The sequence below is a fragment of the Melozone crissalis genome, unplaced genomic scaffold (assembly GCF_028551555.1).
Source record: "Melozone crissalis strain CALT ecotype California unplaced genomic scaffold, PUWL_Pcris_2 ptg000062l_1, whole genome shotgun sequence".
Taxonomy (NCBI): domain Eukaryota; kingdom Metazoa; phylum Chordata; class Aves; order Passeriformes; family Passerellidae; genus Melozone; species Melozone crissalis.
Genome location: NW_026535840.1, coordinates 1,907,466 through 1,925,937, shown reverse-complemented (window position 1 = coordinate 1,925,937; position 18,472 = coordinate 1,907,466). Strand labels below are relative to the sequence as shown.

The 18,472-nt window shown below is 41.3% G+C and overlaps 1 protein-coding gene across 1 annotated transcript; it reads right to left on the bottom strand.

The window, feature by feature from the left end:
• Nucleotides 1–2,055: 2,055 nt before the first annotated feature.
• Nucleotides 2,056–17,468, bottom strand: SLC25A16 (solute carrier family 25 member 16). Its single transcript, XM_054288406.1, has 9 exons — nucleotides 17,375–17,468; nucleotides 16,467–16,559; nucleotides 14,211–14,344; nucleotides 12,509–12,572; nucleotides 6,637–6,758; nucleotides 6,051–6,117; nucleotides 5,233–5,395; nucleotides 4,280–4,348; nucleotides 2,056–2,749 (listed from the first exon to the last, which is right to left on the bottom strand). The coding sequence occupies exons 1-9, from the start codon at nucleotides 17,466–17,468 to the stop codon at nucleotides 2,593–2,595; spliced, it is 963 nt and encodes a 320-aa protein (XP_054144381.1). The 3' UTR covers nucleotides 2,056–2,592.
• Between the last annotated feature and the right edge of the window lie 1,004 nt (nucleotides 17,469–18,472).

Below are 18,472 nucleotides of genomic sequence, written 5' to 3'. Positions count from 1 at the left end.
TCCCTTATGGGCCGCTCTGAGCCCGAGAGTCCAACCCTTCCCCTCAGAAAGATGTGTGGCCGCTGGCTTTCTGACACGGTGCTGAAGTTTCATATACACAGATCTCACTCTGCTGCAGAAAGGACAGCTTTGGCCCACGGTCAGACATCCCAACAGAAGGATCGAGTTCATATTGACGAATTTTAAAAGGTGAGAACATTCTTAGGTTAGGCCTTTACTGTTTTATCTGGGATAGTCCTGAAATATATGCAGTAAACTACATTAATGCTGCTTCCCATTGCAACATTATTCTCTAAGAGAAGCCTAATTATAATTTTATAGTTGCTTGTTGATATGATTAAATGCAGTCATAATGTGGTGTGACATTGAAATTACATAAATGCATTGAACACTTGCTAAACCATTGTGCTGTAGCCTCTTTCATGCTGTCTATACATCTCCCATACACCAGAAAATAAATATTCAGCAGAATAGGTTTATGAAGTACAAAATAGGCTTTAAATATCTTTTTGAAGTTATCTAAAATCCAACCAGTCTGGGGAATCTCTAGGAAGAAAGTTGGACACAAGTGTTCTGAAATCAGAGATTGTAAAAAATGCTTGCTGATAGACCTTAAAGTTGCATTCTCCAAGCACAACTGTGTAAATTCAGGAATCAAGATAAAAACATTTCCATACACTGTTCAATTTTATTTTGAAAAACTAATTCTGAAAATACAGCACAGTTCCATCAAGTAGGTGTGTTTTTCACATTCAGACTCAAGAATTTAGGTGACACTTTTTATGTTCTCTTCCTCTCAGGCATGAACATGCTGGGTTCTGCTTTATTCTGCCTTACAACTGCTTAACCTACCATGACACTCCTCAAATACACCCCTGCTAGTAGAATAAAGATGTAAAACTCTTAATTTAATAATCCCTAACAGTATTCACATGAAAAAGAACTGGCTTATTTGCTCACACAGCAAAACAACATAGAGAAAAGAAAGGCACTTAAATTTTCTAATACAGTGGATTTATCTTCGCTGCAAGAACTTCAAAATGTAAAAGCTCACTGTGATATTGGCTAGCTTTCCTTTATGGGAAACTGAAGATCAGAAGAAAAAGCATATTTACTGTCATTTAATTAAGAATGACAATGTTGTGCATATTTACCTATTAGGGCAAACAGATCATTCCAGAAATATGTATTCTTCCTGGTAGCAACACACACAGATCACACAGGGACACTGGTTCAAAAATTTTAATAAAATATATCCAGATACATTGCATTCTCTGTCCATTGCTACACTGTAAATTTCAAAGGAATATGTATTTTTAAGAAACTGGGGGGAAAATTGAGCCACAGAAGTTGGTATTGAATATATAACTGAAAATCCAGTTTGTTAAATTTGTCAAAATTAAGCAAATCAGTCTTACCATCCAGCACTTAACATCACCATTCGCCAATTCTGAGAAGACACTAAAATATTTACAATAAATAAATAACTTACACAAAGTAAATGCTTTACAGTTTCCTGAATACAGTGAGTCAAATCAAGAGTACCAATGCCAATCGTGTGTAAAATAATTCCTTCCAGAAAAGGCATCACAGGAGGAGGCCAACATGCAATAATCCATTGCATACCATGACTTGAGGAGCAAACAGCACACACACACACCTACAGAGGCCAATACAATCTTCATTTCCTTTTCTGTGTGAGGTTGCACGTGGGCCCTGTGCCTAAATAAGCAATTGCAGCAGCATGCAGTTTCTTTGGCACGGTGGTTTAAGGGAGGGAAAACCTGTTTACACCAGCTAGTAGTGGGGTAGTACATAATCACAGCATACTCAGCCTTGAACACGCCAAGTGAAGAACATGCAGCTCCACAGAAAAGCTTTCTGAGATTAGCCCCCACCAGCTGCCACAAGGAGATCTTCTCTAGCACTCATGCCTGTGAATTTCCCCCCACTCTTATTTGTGTGGTACAGCATTTCTTAGGATACAATGTACACCAAAATTTCCAAACTGCAAGCTGTCCAATACTGCAGAATACATCTTGCTGGTTGTGGCTGAAGATCCCTTCCTGGGCAGCAATTCCTGTTCTTGCACACAGAACAATAAAAGGCTGCCTGCAGTGTGCTCTGCCAAGCTCAGCTTCTGCAGACCTGGCAAGGATCTGAGTGCCAAAACCACTGCATTGTGTTCAAATCAGTTTATTCCATTTCATTTTTAAAGAACAGATGCCTAATTACTAGCTTCAAAGGCAGCATAATCAGCAGCATGTAACTCCTGGAATGCTGATAAAGCTAAATAACAGCTTGGAACCTGTGTAAAACATGGATCTCCAAAACTGTGCCATTCCTAGAATTCATCTAATGAAGCCTAAAAGATCAAGTGCAAAAAAGTGTTCAGAGCTAGCTCATGTTGATGTGGATGTGTCCCCTGGCTCTGACTCCAGGAAATCACCACATTTTGGCAAATAAAGATGTCAGACACAGCAGGTCCGCAGTAACAGAGAGCTTTTTCTGTTAAACTTCAAGTCATTTATTTATCAGTATCATTTGAGGATTGATAGTGTAGTTGTACAGAAAAGTCTTTAAAACAAACGATCAGTTGAGGTGCAAGAACTGTTTCATGAGTTCATAGGTGGTGAAAGCCACGGCCTGGGAGGGGACGCAGCGGATGTAATTCAGGGACAGCCCCCGGTACAGCCCCCGTCGCACTCCGTGCTGCTGGTACACGTACCTCAGTGTCTGCACCATGGTACTGCCAAAGGAAACCACCAGGGGTACACATTCAGCATCAAAATCATCTGATTTCAACATTTACCTGGGGTTTAGGAGATCCGTGGAGAAAAACCCACAGCATTCCACACAGCAAAGCCACACGGGACTAAAAAGCCACGCAGGAGGACTAAAAAGCCACGCAGGAGGACTAAAAAGCCAACCTGCACTTCCACAAGAAATTTAAGCCCAAGGGCTGGGAATTAAAAAGAGGATGGTGCAGTCCCAGCTAAACAAGTGTTGGTCTGAAAACACCTGCCCTACAAGATATATTACAGTGTTTTCCACCAGAATGGCTCCACACATTATCTTGCCTAACTGGCAGGAAAGAGCAGAGAAACATAAATTCCTTTTACAAATAATAATCTTAGAACATAATATTTTACCTTTTTAAAAGCAGAAATTGCACTGTATGAGCAAAGAGAACTTTCTTCACATACTTGCATTGAAAGTAAGCAGACATGAAATGGAAAGCACCTGAAGTGCTTGGTATTCCCATGTTATTGCAGACAGGGCTCTTGGAGAGCACCTTCCCTGTGTTCCAAAGCCTCCAGACTTCCTGCCTGCTTTATCCTCTCACCCTCTAAAGACAGACCTGTGCCTCTCCTTCAGAGCACAGCGCTCTGTATGGGCACAACAAAACTGTTAAATGGACAAGCCTCAGCTCTGTAAAAGGACTCCTCACAAATGCAAAAAGTACAACCCTGAGAACAACAAACACATTTTTATTTAAAAATCATCAGGAGTGGAAAATAACCAAGAAAAACAAAAGGGCTGGTGAAGAAAACAGAACAGAACCTTCACAGTTAAGCAGCACTGAGGTTGTTTGTGAAAGGTCACTTGGGCTGCTCCTGTAGGATCCAACCTTTCACTCAGGAGATTCCCAGTGAATTGCACTGGGTTCAGACATACACAATTCCACAAGATTGCAACTAACCAAGAGGAAACTGTCCCAGAATATGGAATTAGATTGAGACAATTTGAAATTCAGAAAGTTGCTCAAGATGAGAGCTGATTTAACATGATTTTTACATTATTATGGAGCTTCCACTTCTACTGGAGGAACCTCAACAACGTGTGGGGTGTAGGAGGGCAAAAAGCTCAAATAAAATTTTATTATGCAAAATTTTATTATGCAAAATCATCTTATGGAACAGATTCTGCACCATTAAAATACACTCTGAAACTATTTCATTTCAGCAGAAGCATTTGGTCTCTCTCTCAGAGAGCTTGCTGATACTAAAGGTAGCACAAGTTGCATTAAAATGCAAAAACCTATTTTACCAGTAGAGATACAGGATTACTAACAAGGGTGCCATTGTTATTTCAGGTATTTCTTAACCCCAGATTGAGAGTGGTAGCTTTTGTCTGCAGGGAAACTTCTTTAATAAAAGAATGAAGAAATCAACAGCGTAATAGTTCAGGGGGTGGGGGTGGCTGTTTTCTTTTAAAGTGAGAGCTGACCTTAGCTCAGACACAAAGAAGTCAGTGCAGATGAACAGGAAATACTCACAGGCACTTGTCAGAGTCCGGCAGAACCGCTCCCAACTGCATCCGCCTCCGAGTCACATCCAGGGGATACCTGCACAGGGGACAGGCAAACTGCAGCTCAGGCACAGCAGGGACAACTGCTGCAATGGTGCTTAACAGGAAAACAGACAAACCCACAGGCAGCCTCCCAGCTCCCTCTGCACTGAGTCTGGAATCCAGCTCCGATCCTCAACACAGCTGAAAGCTCTCCACAAAGGGAGGCTCCCCTTACACAACCAAAACCAGCAAACCAGAGCTCTTAGTGCATTCCATTTGGCACTAGTAAGGAAGAGACATGAAGATCAGATGAGAGAATAAAAGAGTCTGTAAAATGCTGAAGGGAGAAGACACCTGCATTGAAAATAAAATGAACAGCTTAAAGATGAACAGGCAGTGATATTTACAATGCAGTGATGGAGGGAAAAATCCATGCTAAGTCCATGAAATTAACTTATTTTATGGACAAAATAAAATAGAACAAAGACAGGGTGAGAAAGGAAAAAGCAAGCAAGGTAATAAAAATGCCAAATGCAATATCGAAGACTTGATTGGTTTTGGCTTTTTTTTAATCCTATGGTTTCACAGGTTACATAGGTTTGAAGGTAAATTGGAATCATAAAGTTCTGCAAATTAGGTTCAGGGTCAAAATTTTTTAGCTTTCCAAACAAGGCAAGAAACAAAATTGTTACTAAAAAAAAATTCCAGTGGGTTTTAAGAGATTTGCCTGGATTTGTTTAATCGACTCACCGGATAACTCTTAAAAGACCCCGAAGATTAAACAGGTATTTAGTAAGTGAAACAATAGGAAATGCCTGCATTTCAGTATTTGATTAACTTAAAAACCTTACTAACAATTAGACTGGGATAAAATTGTGTGAGAGCAAAGTTGTTTAGAACGAGCAGGTGCAGACAGGACACAGCCCCATCCCCACTCACGACACGGTCTGAGCGATGGCCCCGGCTACGCCCCCACACAGCAGGTTCACGTGAGTTCTCAGCACCAGCACTTCGGGGTTATCCAGCGAGGGCCGGCCAAGCAGCTGAGGGGCCTGAGCAAGCCCAATGCTCTTCAAGGTACCAAAGGTAAAAAAGGAAAACCCTGAAAGGAAATTTCATGTTATGTACTTGCATTGAAAAGTATCATCATAAGCAGAAAGCTGCATTTACAAAATGAAACTATTTCACAGTTCTTTTGGAAGTTTTTTCTTATGCAGAAAAACAGAGAAACAGTATTTTGAACTTCTACAGAAACTTCTGTCCAAATGGATTTGACTTGAAACAAGCTAGACTGTGAGTTTTAAGGTACTGGATTGCTGTCAAGAATCTGAGAATTGCTGCTGAGAATTGCTCCTGAGAGCTTCCTAAGTGAGGGCCCAGCCTTTCCAAACGAGGGTATGTGAGCTGGGCTGCTCTGTTCCACAGGCGGGAGCGTTCACAGAAAAGCCACCAGGAGAGGGAGCCAAGGAGGCTCCGAGGCCGCGTTTCCAGAGCCGCCAAGGATCTCCCTGCTGGAGACAAACAGCCTCCTTGTCTCCTTGGGGAAACTGGGAATACAACACAACCACTGCTTTACCTTGCTCACTCTCAGCTCCAAATTGCAGAAAAGCCAGCCTTTGACTGTTGAAGACACGTTTTAAGGAGCATCACTGAGGTGATTTGGACAGAAGCTAATTAACTAGGTGTGCAAATATATTAAACAAATTTAGAAGTGCACAGAACTGCTGAAGGACTGGCACGTCCTGGTTTTAACTTACCTGCATATGGTGCCATTCCCACCACAGTTGGCATCAGCCCTCTGTAGAAGCCACTCAAACCACCTTCCTTTGAAAGAAAAAACACAGCAGCCTTTGTAGCAGGAAACACAAGTGTCCTGAGTCCCCCCTGCTCATCCAGACTCCCATGACAGCAATCTGCCCAGCACCAGCCACCACCAAGGAGCTCGTGTCACATTCTGCCTCCTGTGCCTGAGGAACTGAAGGGACAACTGCCTGGCTCCAGAGGAGATAAGCAAAAAGCAAGGTAAAAAATCTACCCCCAACATTGGAACTGGGAACATTTATGCATTATACACAGCCCTCCTCCCCAAATCTTTTTTAACATCACTACCTTTCTTGGAAAGCAGCTTCTGTGCTGTTTCTGACCTCCCACGTACAGGAGCCTGAGCTACAGCTCAGCAGCCTAAGGCAAAAGCAGCATCCAAAGAACTTTTTACATTAAAAAATCCAAAGTGCACACAATGAAGTCACTTATTTCACACTAAGCCATTATGGTCAATGCAGTGCAACATTATTTAAGAGCATACTTTGCTTTTTCAGAACTGAAGATGAAAAGAAAAAATACCTTTGTGTAAATCATCTTGAATGCATGGATAATTCCCATGTACTTGTGTTCCCCTTTTACTTGGAACGCCAGGCGAACTCTAACCATATCAAGAGGGTAAGTACAAATCACTGCTGTAATACCTTTATTAAAAACAAAAACAAAACAAGCAAACAAAACTCACCTACACCTTAGCTGATTCTAGGATTATTTTGAAAAGCAGAATTTCCTTTTCTGGCAGTGAATACAATAGCATGTACAAAGTATTTTGTTACAGAAACACTTAAAGTCACTTACAATCAGTAAACAGGAACACCAACTCCAGCAACACACAAAGGATGTGTTTGTACTTGGTGGTCACCGAAGCAGCACACCTCACCTAGGCCTGGATTTCCCAACATTTCTGGGCCTGACTGCATTCACCTGAGCTTTGAAATCCACAGCTCCTAAGAACCAGGCTGGTTAAGTACATCAGCTTTACTGGATTGCAACCATGAAACCTAATCCTACCATACTAAAAAACACCTCAAACCACCAAATTTACATGTAGTATTCCAAACAGGTTCTGTCAGAATTTGGTGTCATTATTGAGTATAGATACATCTATCTATCTACTGTATCTGAAAATATGAAACATATCCTAGTGACACACTAAATATATTCCAATTACATCTAAAATAGAGCCAGGCTCATACTGATGAGAAGTACTTAACTGTGTTGCATTAGTGCATTTCAATAGCTCATGTTACATCAGCACTTCTGTTTTAAAACTGAGCAGAAAAGTTTTCTGGACTTAAGATGCAAAATAAAAGGAAAAAAAATAAAATCTTAGAACTAATCCAGTTTGGAGCTGTTCACAACAGCTGAAATGCTGACCAGCTTGCAGTTCTGGAAGCACAACTCCAGCACAGAAAAGAACAATTCTAACACTTGCCTGAGTAATAAATTCTTTCCAGGTAGGTATTGAGGCAAACCACTCCATGGCTGACAGAGTCTTTGGAAGGAACAGTTAAAACTCTTCACTAACAACAGTGGTCATTTTCTGATGGTACACCACAGTCACAAAAAAAAACCCCAAAAAACCCCACCAGAGAACCAAAATCAAACAAAAAAAATTACAGGGAAAGGCAGAAAAGAAAGTAAAAGCCTTTGTAATTAGCACTGTTTTCTAGAAACTGCTCTGATTTAGCCAAATGGAGCTTTTAAAAATTGGTCCTACAGAAGATAAGTACATTTTTGGTAGAAAGAAAATTGTCACTTGTTTTTGTCAGGAAAATGTCACTTCCTTTTAAGTTTTAATAGTTTCTTAATGACGCCTCTTTTTGTGGGTGTATCATCTCCCCTCCTTTCCACAAGGCCAACACAAATCCATAACAGGGGGAACAGAAAAACAACACGAACCAATAACAAAATCCAAATGCAACACAGCCCCTGCAGACAAGCTCTGCTTAACTTTTATGCGTGGAGTTAAAAAAAACCAAAAAACAAACACTGCTCTAATAAACTGAATGATCTGAAAGTTATCAGGATTAGATGGTGAGATAAAAAACCAGTAAGTGACCTATCCAAAAATCTGACACTGGTCAGCTCTCAGTTGGGAACCAACTTTGTGGGATTCTGGATTATCCCATCAGTAATTCATTTTAGAAGACAAAACCACCTCTTTTGGAGATTTTGGAAAAGCCCTCTGAACAAAAAGCAGACATCTGCAGTTTATTTCTAAGGTTGTCTCACCCACAGGATTCAAAAGTTGGAAGCTGCAAAACACTAAAGCAACTTCAAGACTGTTTGCACTGACTTACATGAAATGCAGGCCCTCAGTCTAGAGCCCTTCCCCAATGGATTCCCTGAGATGTCCAGAAACATCATCAAATAGATCAATTCAAACAGTTTAAAACAAATGAAGGGAGAGGTAAAGCACTTTTACAGAGCTTGAGTGCACAGGAAGCCATCCCATTTCAGAAAAGAGACTTTACCCCCTCTCCTCTTTCCAGCCCTGCACTGAAATCCATCCAGGCACTTCCCCTGAACAAAGGCTAGCAACAGACCAAGCAGGAGCTTGGGGAATGCACTCTTTAGTGAGCACACTCTGAAAATAGCACCATTTAAAAAACCCCACACAGATGAATGGTATGTAGAGTGAGGATTTAAATAGAAACTTTTAAATATATTTTCTTAAAGTCCTCTAGCTATGAATTTTTGAAAAACAAATGAAAGAAGTAAAAAGGGGATTTGGGACATGAGCCACAATATATGCTGTCTGGTAGCAACCAGGAGAGGCATGTAACTGCTTTACTGTTCATCCAAGGAAAAGGTACACACAAGGGATCAGGATGGCTTCTGGGGCTCAGGAGAGACACTGTCCTTTCCAAGAGGAATGGAGCCAGCTGTGGGACACAAAGCCATCGTGGTGAAGCCTACAAAATCACTCATCTCTGCTCCTTCAATACTGCCTGATGAGAAGCCAGACCTCAGCACCTTAAGGCTCAGTCACAGGCTTGAAAAAGCAAAGTCTGTCCCCACCAATGGTAGCTAAGCCAAAAATCTCTGCTGGGGAAGGTGAAACAGGACAGATTCAATGTGCACCAGCAGTTCAGAGACACACACTGCCCTTGGCACTGCTCTGAAATAACCTGAACAGGGGAATGCAGCTCCTCCCTTCACAGAGCCACTTCCCCTAAAGCAGCACACCTCACTGCCAGTGCTGACCCAGCAGCCAGGGAAAGGCCCTTCTCCACTTGCCACCTTGTCCCCAAGCACCTCTGACCACTCCTGGGGACAGGACACTGGCTCACACAGACTAAAGACACTGAAGCACATGAGACTGTCCTTGATTCCCTCCCAGGCTTTGGCAGCTCACAATGAGATTAGCTCCACAGGGATTCATCTGTCCCCCAGTTTCAGTGCTACCCCTCTGTTCTTAGTAACCTTCTTTGGAAATAAAAATAAAAACCCATCAGGAGCAAGAAAAACCCACAAGTGAAATACTTTTGCATTGCAAACACAGCTGGTATGCAAGTTTTTATTATCTCTGTATCATGCTCTTTGTACCATATCAGGAGCCCCAGAGATGAAATTAAGCACTGCCAGGAGATTCAGGGGAATAAAGTTCAAAAGTGATAAGCACAAGACACAGCCTTGAACTGCAGATTTGCTCCTTAGCTAATGTAAAGATTAAATTATCCAAGTAGCATCTTCTGAACAAAAAGCTTCAGAAACAACAAACACAGAAATTGCTGATGACAAAAAATATTTATCAGGTTAAAGAACACCTAATTCATCAGTTCTAATATTTCTTTATGCCAAATAAATAATAATTCTGTTTCCTTCCATAGCACATCTGAAGAACTAGACCAGATTTTTTTAAAATGCTGACTGAAGTAGCCAACTGTTAATTACATACTATTTAAAATGGAGACAGCCAACATCCTCCTAGACAGTGCTAGGTCAGTACAATTTTCAATCACTTTTAGTAAAAGTAAAAAGCTAGAACCAAAAGCATACTTTCTGTAGTAGTTTAATGGGACTTGAGTTTATTCTAGATAACATCTAGTCTTTTTTGGCTCTGTTATTTTGAAGTTAATCAAGTGCAAAAGAGGAAATACACATTTCTATGTTTTGATTTGGATTTTTTATTAGAAAACTTTAAAAATTAATTTATAAAATCATTCTGTGATGTTTTATTTAATGTTACTTGTTCATTTTTGATGTTATTTGATAATTTTCTTTCCTAAACCCAACCAACCTCTATGATTTCTCTTCTGCCCAGCTCTCTTTCCTTAAAAGAGACTTTACCTACTTATCTGTTAATGAAGTGTTACAGCTGAAATTTGAATCACACAAGACTCAGGAAATTCAGAGTTAGAGTTTCCACAGTAATTTTAACTGGGTCTCCTTAAATATAAGCATTACAATAGGCTTTTATTTTCTCTCCCTCCACTGCCCCCACCCTCACTGCCTGGTTTTCCCTGTGGATATGCTTTTGATGCTGTTTATCACTTACAGAAGACACTTCAATGTTTCCCACCACTTGGAGCTGACTCAGCTCTGTTGAGCCCCAGTCTGGTTGGAAACACTGCCATGAACAAGATTTGTGTTTGGTGGGTGAAAGCAGACAGTGAAAGCTGCCAGCTGCCTGGCTGGATGCTGCAGGGGGGACAAAAAGCCCAAAGAAACACAGGTTATGTATCTCAACTTGATCCTGCAGCCATGAAACTGTGAATGCCCCTGTGCACCAGCACATCATCTCCTCTAGCGTTAGTGTGGAAGAAACAGAAAATCATCCTCTACTGCAGCCAGCACAGCAGGGAAAGCAAGAAGTATTACCAATCTTTCAAGTCTTTTCTGTTTTGTTTGCAAACCTAGAAAACTTCTGGACCAGATTTCAATCTCTGCTCTTCTAGTGCCTCCTTCATCCCCTCATCTCCTTGATATACTTCAGATAAACCCTCTGCCTCTTATTATCTAAAGAACACCCCAAGAAGCAGAATGCCACCTAGAAAACAAACACACGTGACACTATATAAATACTTGACTGCTGTGTTCATCTCACCCCCAAGTCAAGCTCAGCTCCTCACTTTCTGAGCTCTAAAAATGAAACTACTGAGTATATGGTACTTAAACACCCCACATAAAGCAGATTGTGCTTGCCAGATAGCACTGTACATTAATTTATTTCTGTTATTCTAACCACACAAACCAGATTTAACCAGTAAGGTGCTATTAATTTATTTATGGGAAGAATTCCACCCCATCCAACACTGACAGATTAGGCTGATTATTCAGTGTTTTCACAGTGCCTCCCAGTCAGGTTCCCAGTCTCTGACAAAGCTCCTGGAAAAGCTAATAATAATAATAATAATCTTTGGAGGGGGGAAGTATATTGTAAAATGTTCCTTAGGACATTTAAAGCGAGGGGAAAGGAAAAAAAAGAAGGAGAGAATAACATCTATGGATCTAGGGGCTTTTTTGACTTTTCAGCTAGAAAGCCAGCCAAATTCTGGAACATACCTTAGCAAGCAGGCTTTGTTAGTTCTTAGCACTCTTCCCACTGTTTAATTTCATTCTCTTTCCTCTGATGCCACACAAAGTCTGAATATTTTAATGAGATCTTCCTAGTTTAACTGAAGGTAGTATTAAAAAATCCCAATTTTTTTTTCCAAAAGCAGCTAAATATGAATACCTGTGACTATTTGAGGAGTGTCACTAGGCAGTTCTTAGCCTATTTTACAAAGGAAAAGCACATGAAGAATCACTTCAATTAAAGCTCAGCTCACTATTACTCACCTTCCCCTGTTTTTTTCTTAGCTACTTTTGACTCAATGACTAGTAAAACAAATAATCATATTATACACTGGCAGTTTACTGATAGGTTTTTCTGCTGCTATTACACTACATAATAAATGAGAGATTGTAACATTCACAAATATGACCTAAAGAGCATCATGAAAATCCTGCACTGGACATGGAAAAGTACAGTGGCAAATCCTTTCTCATTTGAGAAGCCACAGATCTCTCTATTTCTGTGGGCTTATATTCAACCTAGCAGCAGTGGCAGAGGGGCTGCTGAGCTAATTCTACCAGAACCTGCAGCTTTATACTTCATATTGATCACACTGGTTTTTACACTTTTTAAATGCCATAATAAAAGACTCTAAAAAAACTATGCTTCCCAACATAGCACAGAATTCACAGCTTGCACAAACATTTTTTAAAGAATACTCTTAGACAAACAGATTTCAATTAGGCAACCACATTAAATTAACCATTTACTAGTATATTTGCTTAATCCAAATTTGCAGGAGTTTGACCCAACCCCACATGAAATCATGCCCTGAAGGAATATTAACTTTTGCGCAAAAGGCACGTCTGAAATGCAAGCACAAACCCATACCTGCCATGGATCCAGCCATCAATCGATGCACGTGCCCAGAAATCCCAAGCTGTTTCTTTATTACCTGCACAACACGGAACACTGTCAGTAATCAGGTATCAGAAAAGACAGCAAAACACAGCACAAAGCTCATTAGCACATTAGTGCAAACACTGCAGCAGCTCCCAAGAAGTTTACAATGCTATAAATTCAATCCAGAACATTTAATTACTGTTAGAATTTTTAACACTCTTTCCACTGCTGCTGTTTCCGATTTCTTATCAAAAACATCAAAGTACTAAAATTCTACTAACAAAGCAAAACAGTAAGTTGAAAGTATTTGTACTATTCACTTCAGAAATTAGATTGTTTATTTAGTTATCATTAATGTGTGTTAAACAAGGCAAACTTAGTATATAGAGAGCAAAGGACACTGAACAAAATTGAAAAGTAAGAAGAGTCAATTTTTCTTACATGCACATCATGTGAAATACTCCCATAAAGATTTTAACTAGATTAAAAGAAAAGGAAAAAAAGAAAAGGGAAAGAAAAAAAAAGGAGAAATAAAAACGAAGAGAAAAAGAACAACATTTCAGAGTAAGTTAATTACAGCCTGGAAGGAAGTTAGAAATTACCTTCCAGGCTTTTTTATCAAATAACTGAGACTTTCTGCTATAAAGATCATTAGTATCTTCCCCCTTTAAGAATTATTTTTCTTTTACATATCCATGCAAAATATTGTGAAGGTTTCTGGTCAATTAATTGATAAAAGAAAGTGCTATGATGCTAACTGGGCTCTTGAAATTGCAGATTCATAAATCACTTCAATTACATGGCATGCAGTCTTTTATTCCACACAACATAAAATATGTACAGATCAAGAGCATTCATGATTACAGCACAAAGAACAGAACCTACAAAACCCATTACAGCAACTTCTTTGTATCAGTCTTCTGAAATTTGCTCTTAGGGAAGGGAATCACAATTTCAATCCCATTGTCCTCAGTAAATATTGTACCATTTCCTTGGCTGGGTACTAAATCTGACCTTTCAAACATGAAACTGCTCCTTGCTAATAGCAAAATGGTATTTTTTACTACAAACAGCAATGTTTAAAATACGTTCATGCTAACAACTGACCTCCATGAGATGCTGCAAAGATTTATTATGAAACAGTAAATGCAGGAAAACAGAAAAGAATTGATAAATTTTAGGGTTTCAGAACCCTGAAATGAGCATTTTTATCTTCAAGGTCATTTTTATCTACAGCCTGACATAATAATTTGTCATATCCAGCAGACCTTTCAAGTTTAAGTCCTTTTATCCATGAAGCACTAGAAATCCCAAATAAGTACAATAATGTTTCATTCTACATTTTTTGCTACATTATTCACAAAGGGCTACCTCATAGCAATACAAATAGCAGTAGACTTTAAATTACCTTTTGTTTCCATTAAAGAAAGGGCATTATTCTCAACAATACCCAACATATCTAGAAATTAGTGTGAATTTTCTTTTTCCTTAAGCAACATTGTGAAAGCTTCCCTGTTGCCCTGGTATTTTTACTGAGTAAATTCTGATAAAATTAAGCCACCTTAGAAAAGATGTGCAGCTAGTTAATAAAACACAGGAGTTTCAGTGTTAGCTACATTCACTCAACCAGTCTGTATTCACTGCAGACAGGGGAAAAAAGAAAGAAAAGGAAAACAATAAATTCAGCTACCTTTTTATATTGGTCAAATGCCATAAACTGAATAGCGCCATAGGGAAAGATCCTGATCATCATCGCCCCATTGCCTTTATACAGCCCAAGGTACCCTTCCTTTTTGGGGACAGCACACAACGTAGAAAATACTCCTGCAGCAATACAAAAAAAGGTGTTTAACACTCTGGGGAAGGAAAGCAAAAATCAAGGAAATGCTGCTGTGAAGAAAGTAAGCATATAAAGCTGAGGCTGCATGGTGCTGCTCAGGTAAAGTGGAAAATCCACTTTCACTGCCCAAACACTGCCGGAGGGGAGAGCCTAAGGTGAAGTTTGATGAGATTTCTCCTCTCCCAGACTCAGGGAAGCTCTGCAGGGAGGCCCCAGGACCTGCCTGGGCTGTGAGCAAGGCTCCTGCAGATGCCACCACCCACCCACAGCAGCCTAAGGCCACCAACACAGGGGGAAACTGCCTGACTTATAGTTCAGTCAACTCTAAACAAATAAATAAATAATGCTTTAAAGGCTAAAACCATGGCAAAATGACATTGCTACATGCTAAATTACAGATTAAATGCCATCACTGAGGAAATCAAATAAAACTGTTGAAGACTCTCATTACTTACAACTTAAACATCTCACACTCTTTATCTCAGAGTTGTTGCAACAAGAAGCAATCCTACTTTTAATCAGTGGGAAATAATGCAACATCACACAGAGTTTGGGCAAAACCTATAGTTTTACTGGAAACATTAGCTATGCACAGTTGCTATCAAATTCACTTTTTAGTTTGATTCTATAAAAGAATTAACTGTGATAATCAAACAGTTTTAATTCCTATGCAACTACTAAATAAAAACTGAAAATGAAAATGATTCTTGCTTTCAGGCAGGAAGAAGAGAGTGGCTGACAAACTTTCATTTGAAGTTTAAACAAAACAAGCATCTATTAGTTTCTGGGATTCTAAGAATATTAATAGATTAGTGCATCTTTCTACTATATCATTGTATACTTACTATAGCATTGTATATTAAGATATTATTACATATTTAGCAGCAAATTTACTCTTAAGATGTCATGCTCATTACCTGCCTCTGAACTTATTTATGCCAAGACCAGAATTTCTCTCTATGCTGCAATGATGAGTTACTGTTTCTATTTCCTAGAACAGTGAGACCCACAAGCTCCACAAGGCAAAGGTGTAAAAACACACAGGGAGGACTTGGATGAACAGAACCATGGTGTCTCTGCACTTACAGGTACCTCATCCACATAATTCTCCTTTTTTGCCTACTCGTAACATGGACACACATTCAAGTCAGACACAATTCAAATAATCAGCATCATACCTGACTCCCAAAATAGGGAAGAACATAAGATTTTACTTGCCAACTATGGCACAGTACAAAGCAAATTGAAGATTTAAAATGCTAGTCAAACCAATTATTTCACCCTTCAGTTCATTGACTTGAGTGTATACTTGTGTCTGTGTTACTAAAACACATTGCTTGTGTTTCCCTTTTTGCCACAGTGAATATATATATATCCACTGAATTTTATGATTTAGCAATGATTTATTTTTGCAACTTTTAAAAACATTATCTTTAGTGGCTAAGTTCATAACAAATTCAGTTACATGCAAAATTAGCCAAGTCAAAATATTTTTTCCCTCTGAAAATTGCAACATTTAACTTTTGGAGCAAAAGTTATGCCACATTTCAGTAACATCTGACATAAATGGCTCAAACACCCTGCACAAGAGGGCACTGTTAGAGCCCGCAGAGAACAGCTGTGCACACGTGAGCTTGCTCTCACCATGATGCAACACAGGTGCCGAGCACAGATCACCTGCACCTCCCAGCAGGCACAAACGCTCTGCTCGGTGCAATTGCCAGCAGCCAGGCCTGTCTGAGCCGCAGGGATCCCCACGGCCCTGGGAGCCCCCACAGGACAGCTCCCACTGAAATCATCCAAGCCTTGAAGCTGTCATTGCCAATCTCCCGCTGCCCTCTGTAAACAGAAGATCGAGCCTAGCTCTTACGTGCCTTATTGAGGATTGTTCTGACATCTCAATCTCTAACACATCGATTGATACCACTGCTTACACATGGCTTTGTCTGTCTTCTCAAACGGTAACAAAACATGGCACACAGCCTGACCAGACAGATACAACCTCCTGTCTGATGAGCACCTTTTTAATCAGCCTCATCACTGAGTAAATTAATACACCCAAACCGCACACACTGCATTTCAAACCTAAATTAGCAGCCATCTTACCTAGATGTTTGTAATGGTGGTTATGAGCTTGCAGCAAAATCTTTACTCGATCCAGTGGTGCAGTGGTTGTTTTGGCACAACATCCTGCAACACCTTTCCAAGGGAGAAACAGAAGAGTGACAGGATGAAAAAAATTCTTTAGATCAGCAGTTAAATAAGGGATTTTTCTAATGTAGCTAACTCAATCAGGAACTGGAAAAAGCCCCAATGACAAGCAAACAGCTTCCAGTAGATGCTACAAAGCCCCTAAGGCCTTAGTCAAACATTTAAGCTACTTTTCCTGTTTACAAAAACCCAGGCCACTGTCCGTCTCCGCTGCTAAGGTCATTGCAGGAGGAACTTTCCTGAAAGTTACTCAAGAGTTTTCCATCCTATTTCCTCCTTCCCTTTGCGGGAAACAGCCCTTGCCGGTGTTCCCAAGGAGGTGGGTACGTGTCTGCCGTGCACGCTGCGCTACTTCAGAGTGAGATCCAACAGAGTGCGGCATGATGGAAAAACTGTAAATAAACACAACCTTCCCCTACCCCCAGCAAATCAGTCACCTGAGACAACACCTCACAGAGCAAACAGGCTTTGTCTCTATAAGGTCATCAATGTGGCAGTATGTTTGCCAGGCTGTCTCGCCCCTTCACACCACCTTCATCTTGGGAACAGCAGCCTCAGCAGTGTGAGGACAGGGATAATCCGCCCTCCCCGAGCAGCCTAACGAGGGTTCGGGCTCCGGGATCATTTCATTGCGCTGGCCGGGGCTCCGAGCTGGGTCTGACACACGTGCGAGTCCCTGGCGTGCACCGCGCCAGTCCATAGGGGAAAAAGGAGAAGAGAGCTCCGTGCTTGCCCAGGGGACCAGACCCGGCGGCGGTTCCACGGGGACAGCGACAGTCCCCGCCCGGGGCACGGGCACCCACCTCCGGCGATGAAGGAGCGCAGCCAGTAGAAGTCTCGGCGCGCCGCGGCCGGGGGCAGCGCGGCTCCGGGCCCCGCCGCCGCCGGGGAAGCCATGGGGCAGGGCCGGGCCGGGCCGGCTCCCTCAGGCGGCGGCTCCCTCAGGCGGCGGCTGCCGGCGCTCGGGGCAGCGCGGAGCCCCCGCCGCGCCGCAGGGGCGGAGCTGGAGCTCGGCCGGCCCCGCCGAGCCGCGGCCGGGCCACGCCGCGGCGCCTGCGGATCGCGTCAGCCGCGCCGGGCCGCGCCGCCCCTTCAACGAGCCGGGGAAAGGCCGGGACAGCCCCGCCGGAGCCCGCCCTGAGCCTGCTCCGGGGCACCGTGCGGCGTGGAAGCCGTTTGGTAGTGCCCCGGCCTCGCCTGCTGCTCCTAAGAACAGCCACCCGCCCATTTCGCCAACAAATACGTGTATTTACACCTATGGGCGCACATAACCAAAACAGCTCTAATTAGACTGTACCGTAAAATACGTTGATTTCTTTTTAGCCATTTAAATGGCTACTTAAACTTAGGGCTAGAACATGAATATTTCTTTTGTCTACAATTCTGGTTTCATACCCAGGAAAAAATATTGAGTATAATTATTTATATGCAAGTTTCAAAATGCTCAGAAGTGGAAACATTGAAAAAAGAAAAATCAGCAGTTTTAGAATCAGAAAGGTCAAACATCATGATTCCACAGCTGTCAACATTTTGGACAATTTTTTAGATTTTCTGCAATGTCGCTATTGATTACAATGTATAAGGCTTTCCTTCATAATAATAAATACCAGGAGATATTTGACCTTTTGTCCTCAGCTCCTGAAGCAAAAACTCACAAGTGACCCTCTGAATGCTGGTGCATGGAGCAAGGAGAGGGCACACACACCTCTCTCTCTCACCTGGTGAGAGAGCTCATGCTGTCAGCTTTTCCATTATCTTTCTGCAGTTACTCACCTATTCCTTATATACTTTCTGCCCCATACATCTTGACCTTGTATTTAAAGTATTTCACATACCAATATGCCTTTTTAAAAAGTTAGTCTTCTAACACAAATAAACCAGTCAAACAGATCTCAATGCTT

What these genes read in the sequence shown, in the direction of transcription:
- SLC25A16 (XM_054288406.1), bottom strand. Translation starts at nt 17,468, where the DNA reads ATGGCTTCCCCGGCGGCGGCGGGGCCCGGAGCCGCGCTGCCCCCGGCC. An exon ending in CCACCATTACAAACATCTAG is followed by an intron (nt 14,345 to 16,466) that starts GTAAGATGGCTG and finishes GTATTGCTGCAG; the next exon opens with GAGTATTTTCTACGTTGTGT. An exon ending in CATTTGACCAATATAAAAAG is followed by an intron (nt 12,573 to 14,210) that starts GTAGCTGAATTT and finishes CGTGTTGTGCAG; the next exon opens with GTAATAAAGAAACAGCTTGG.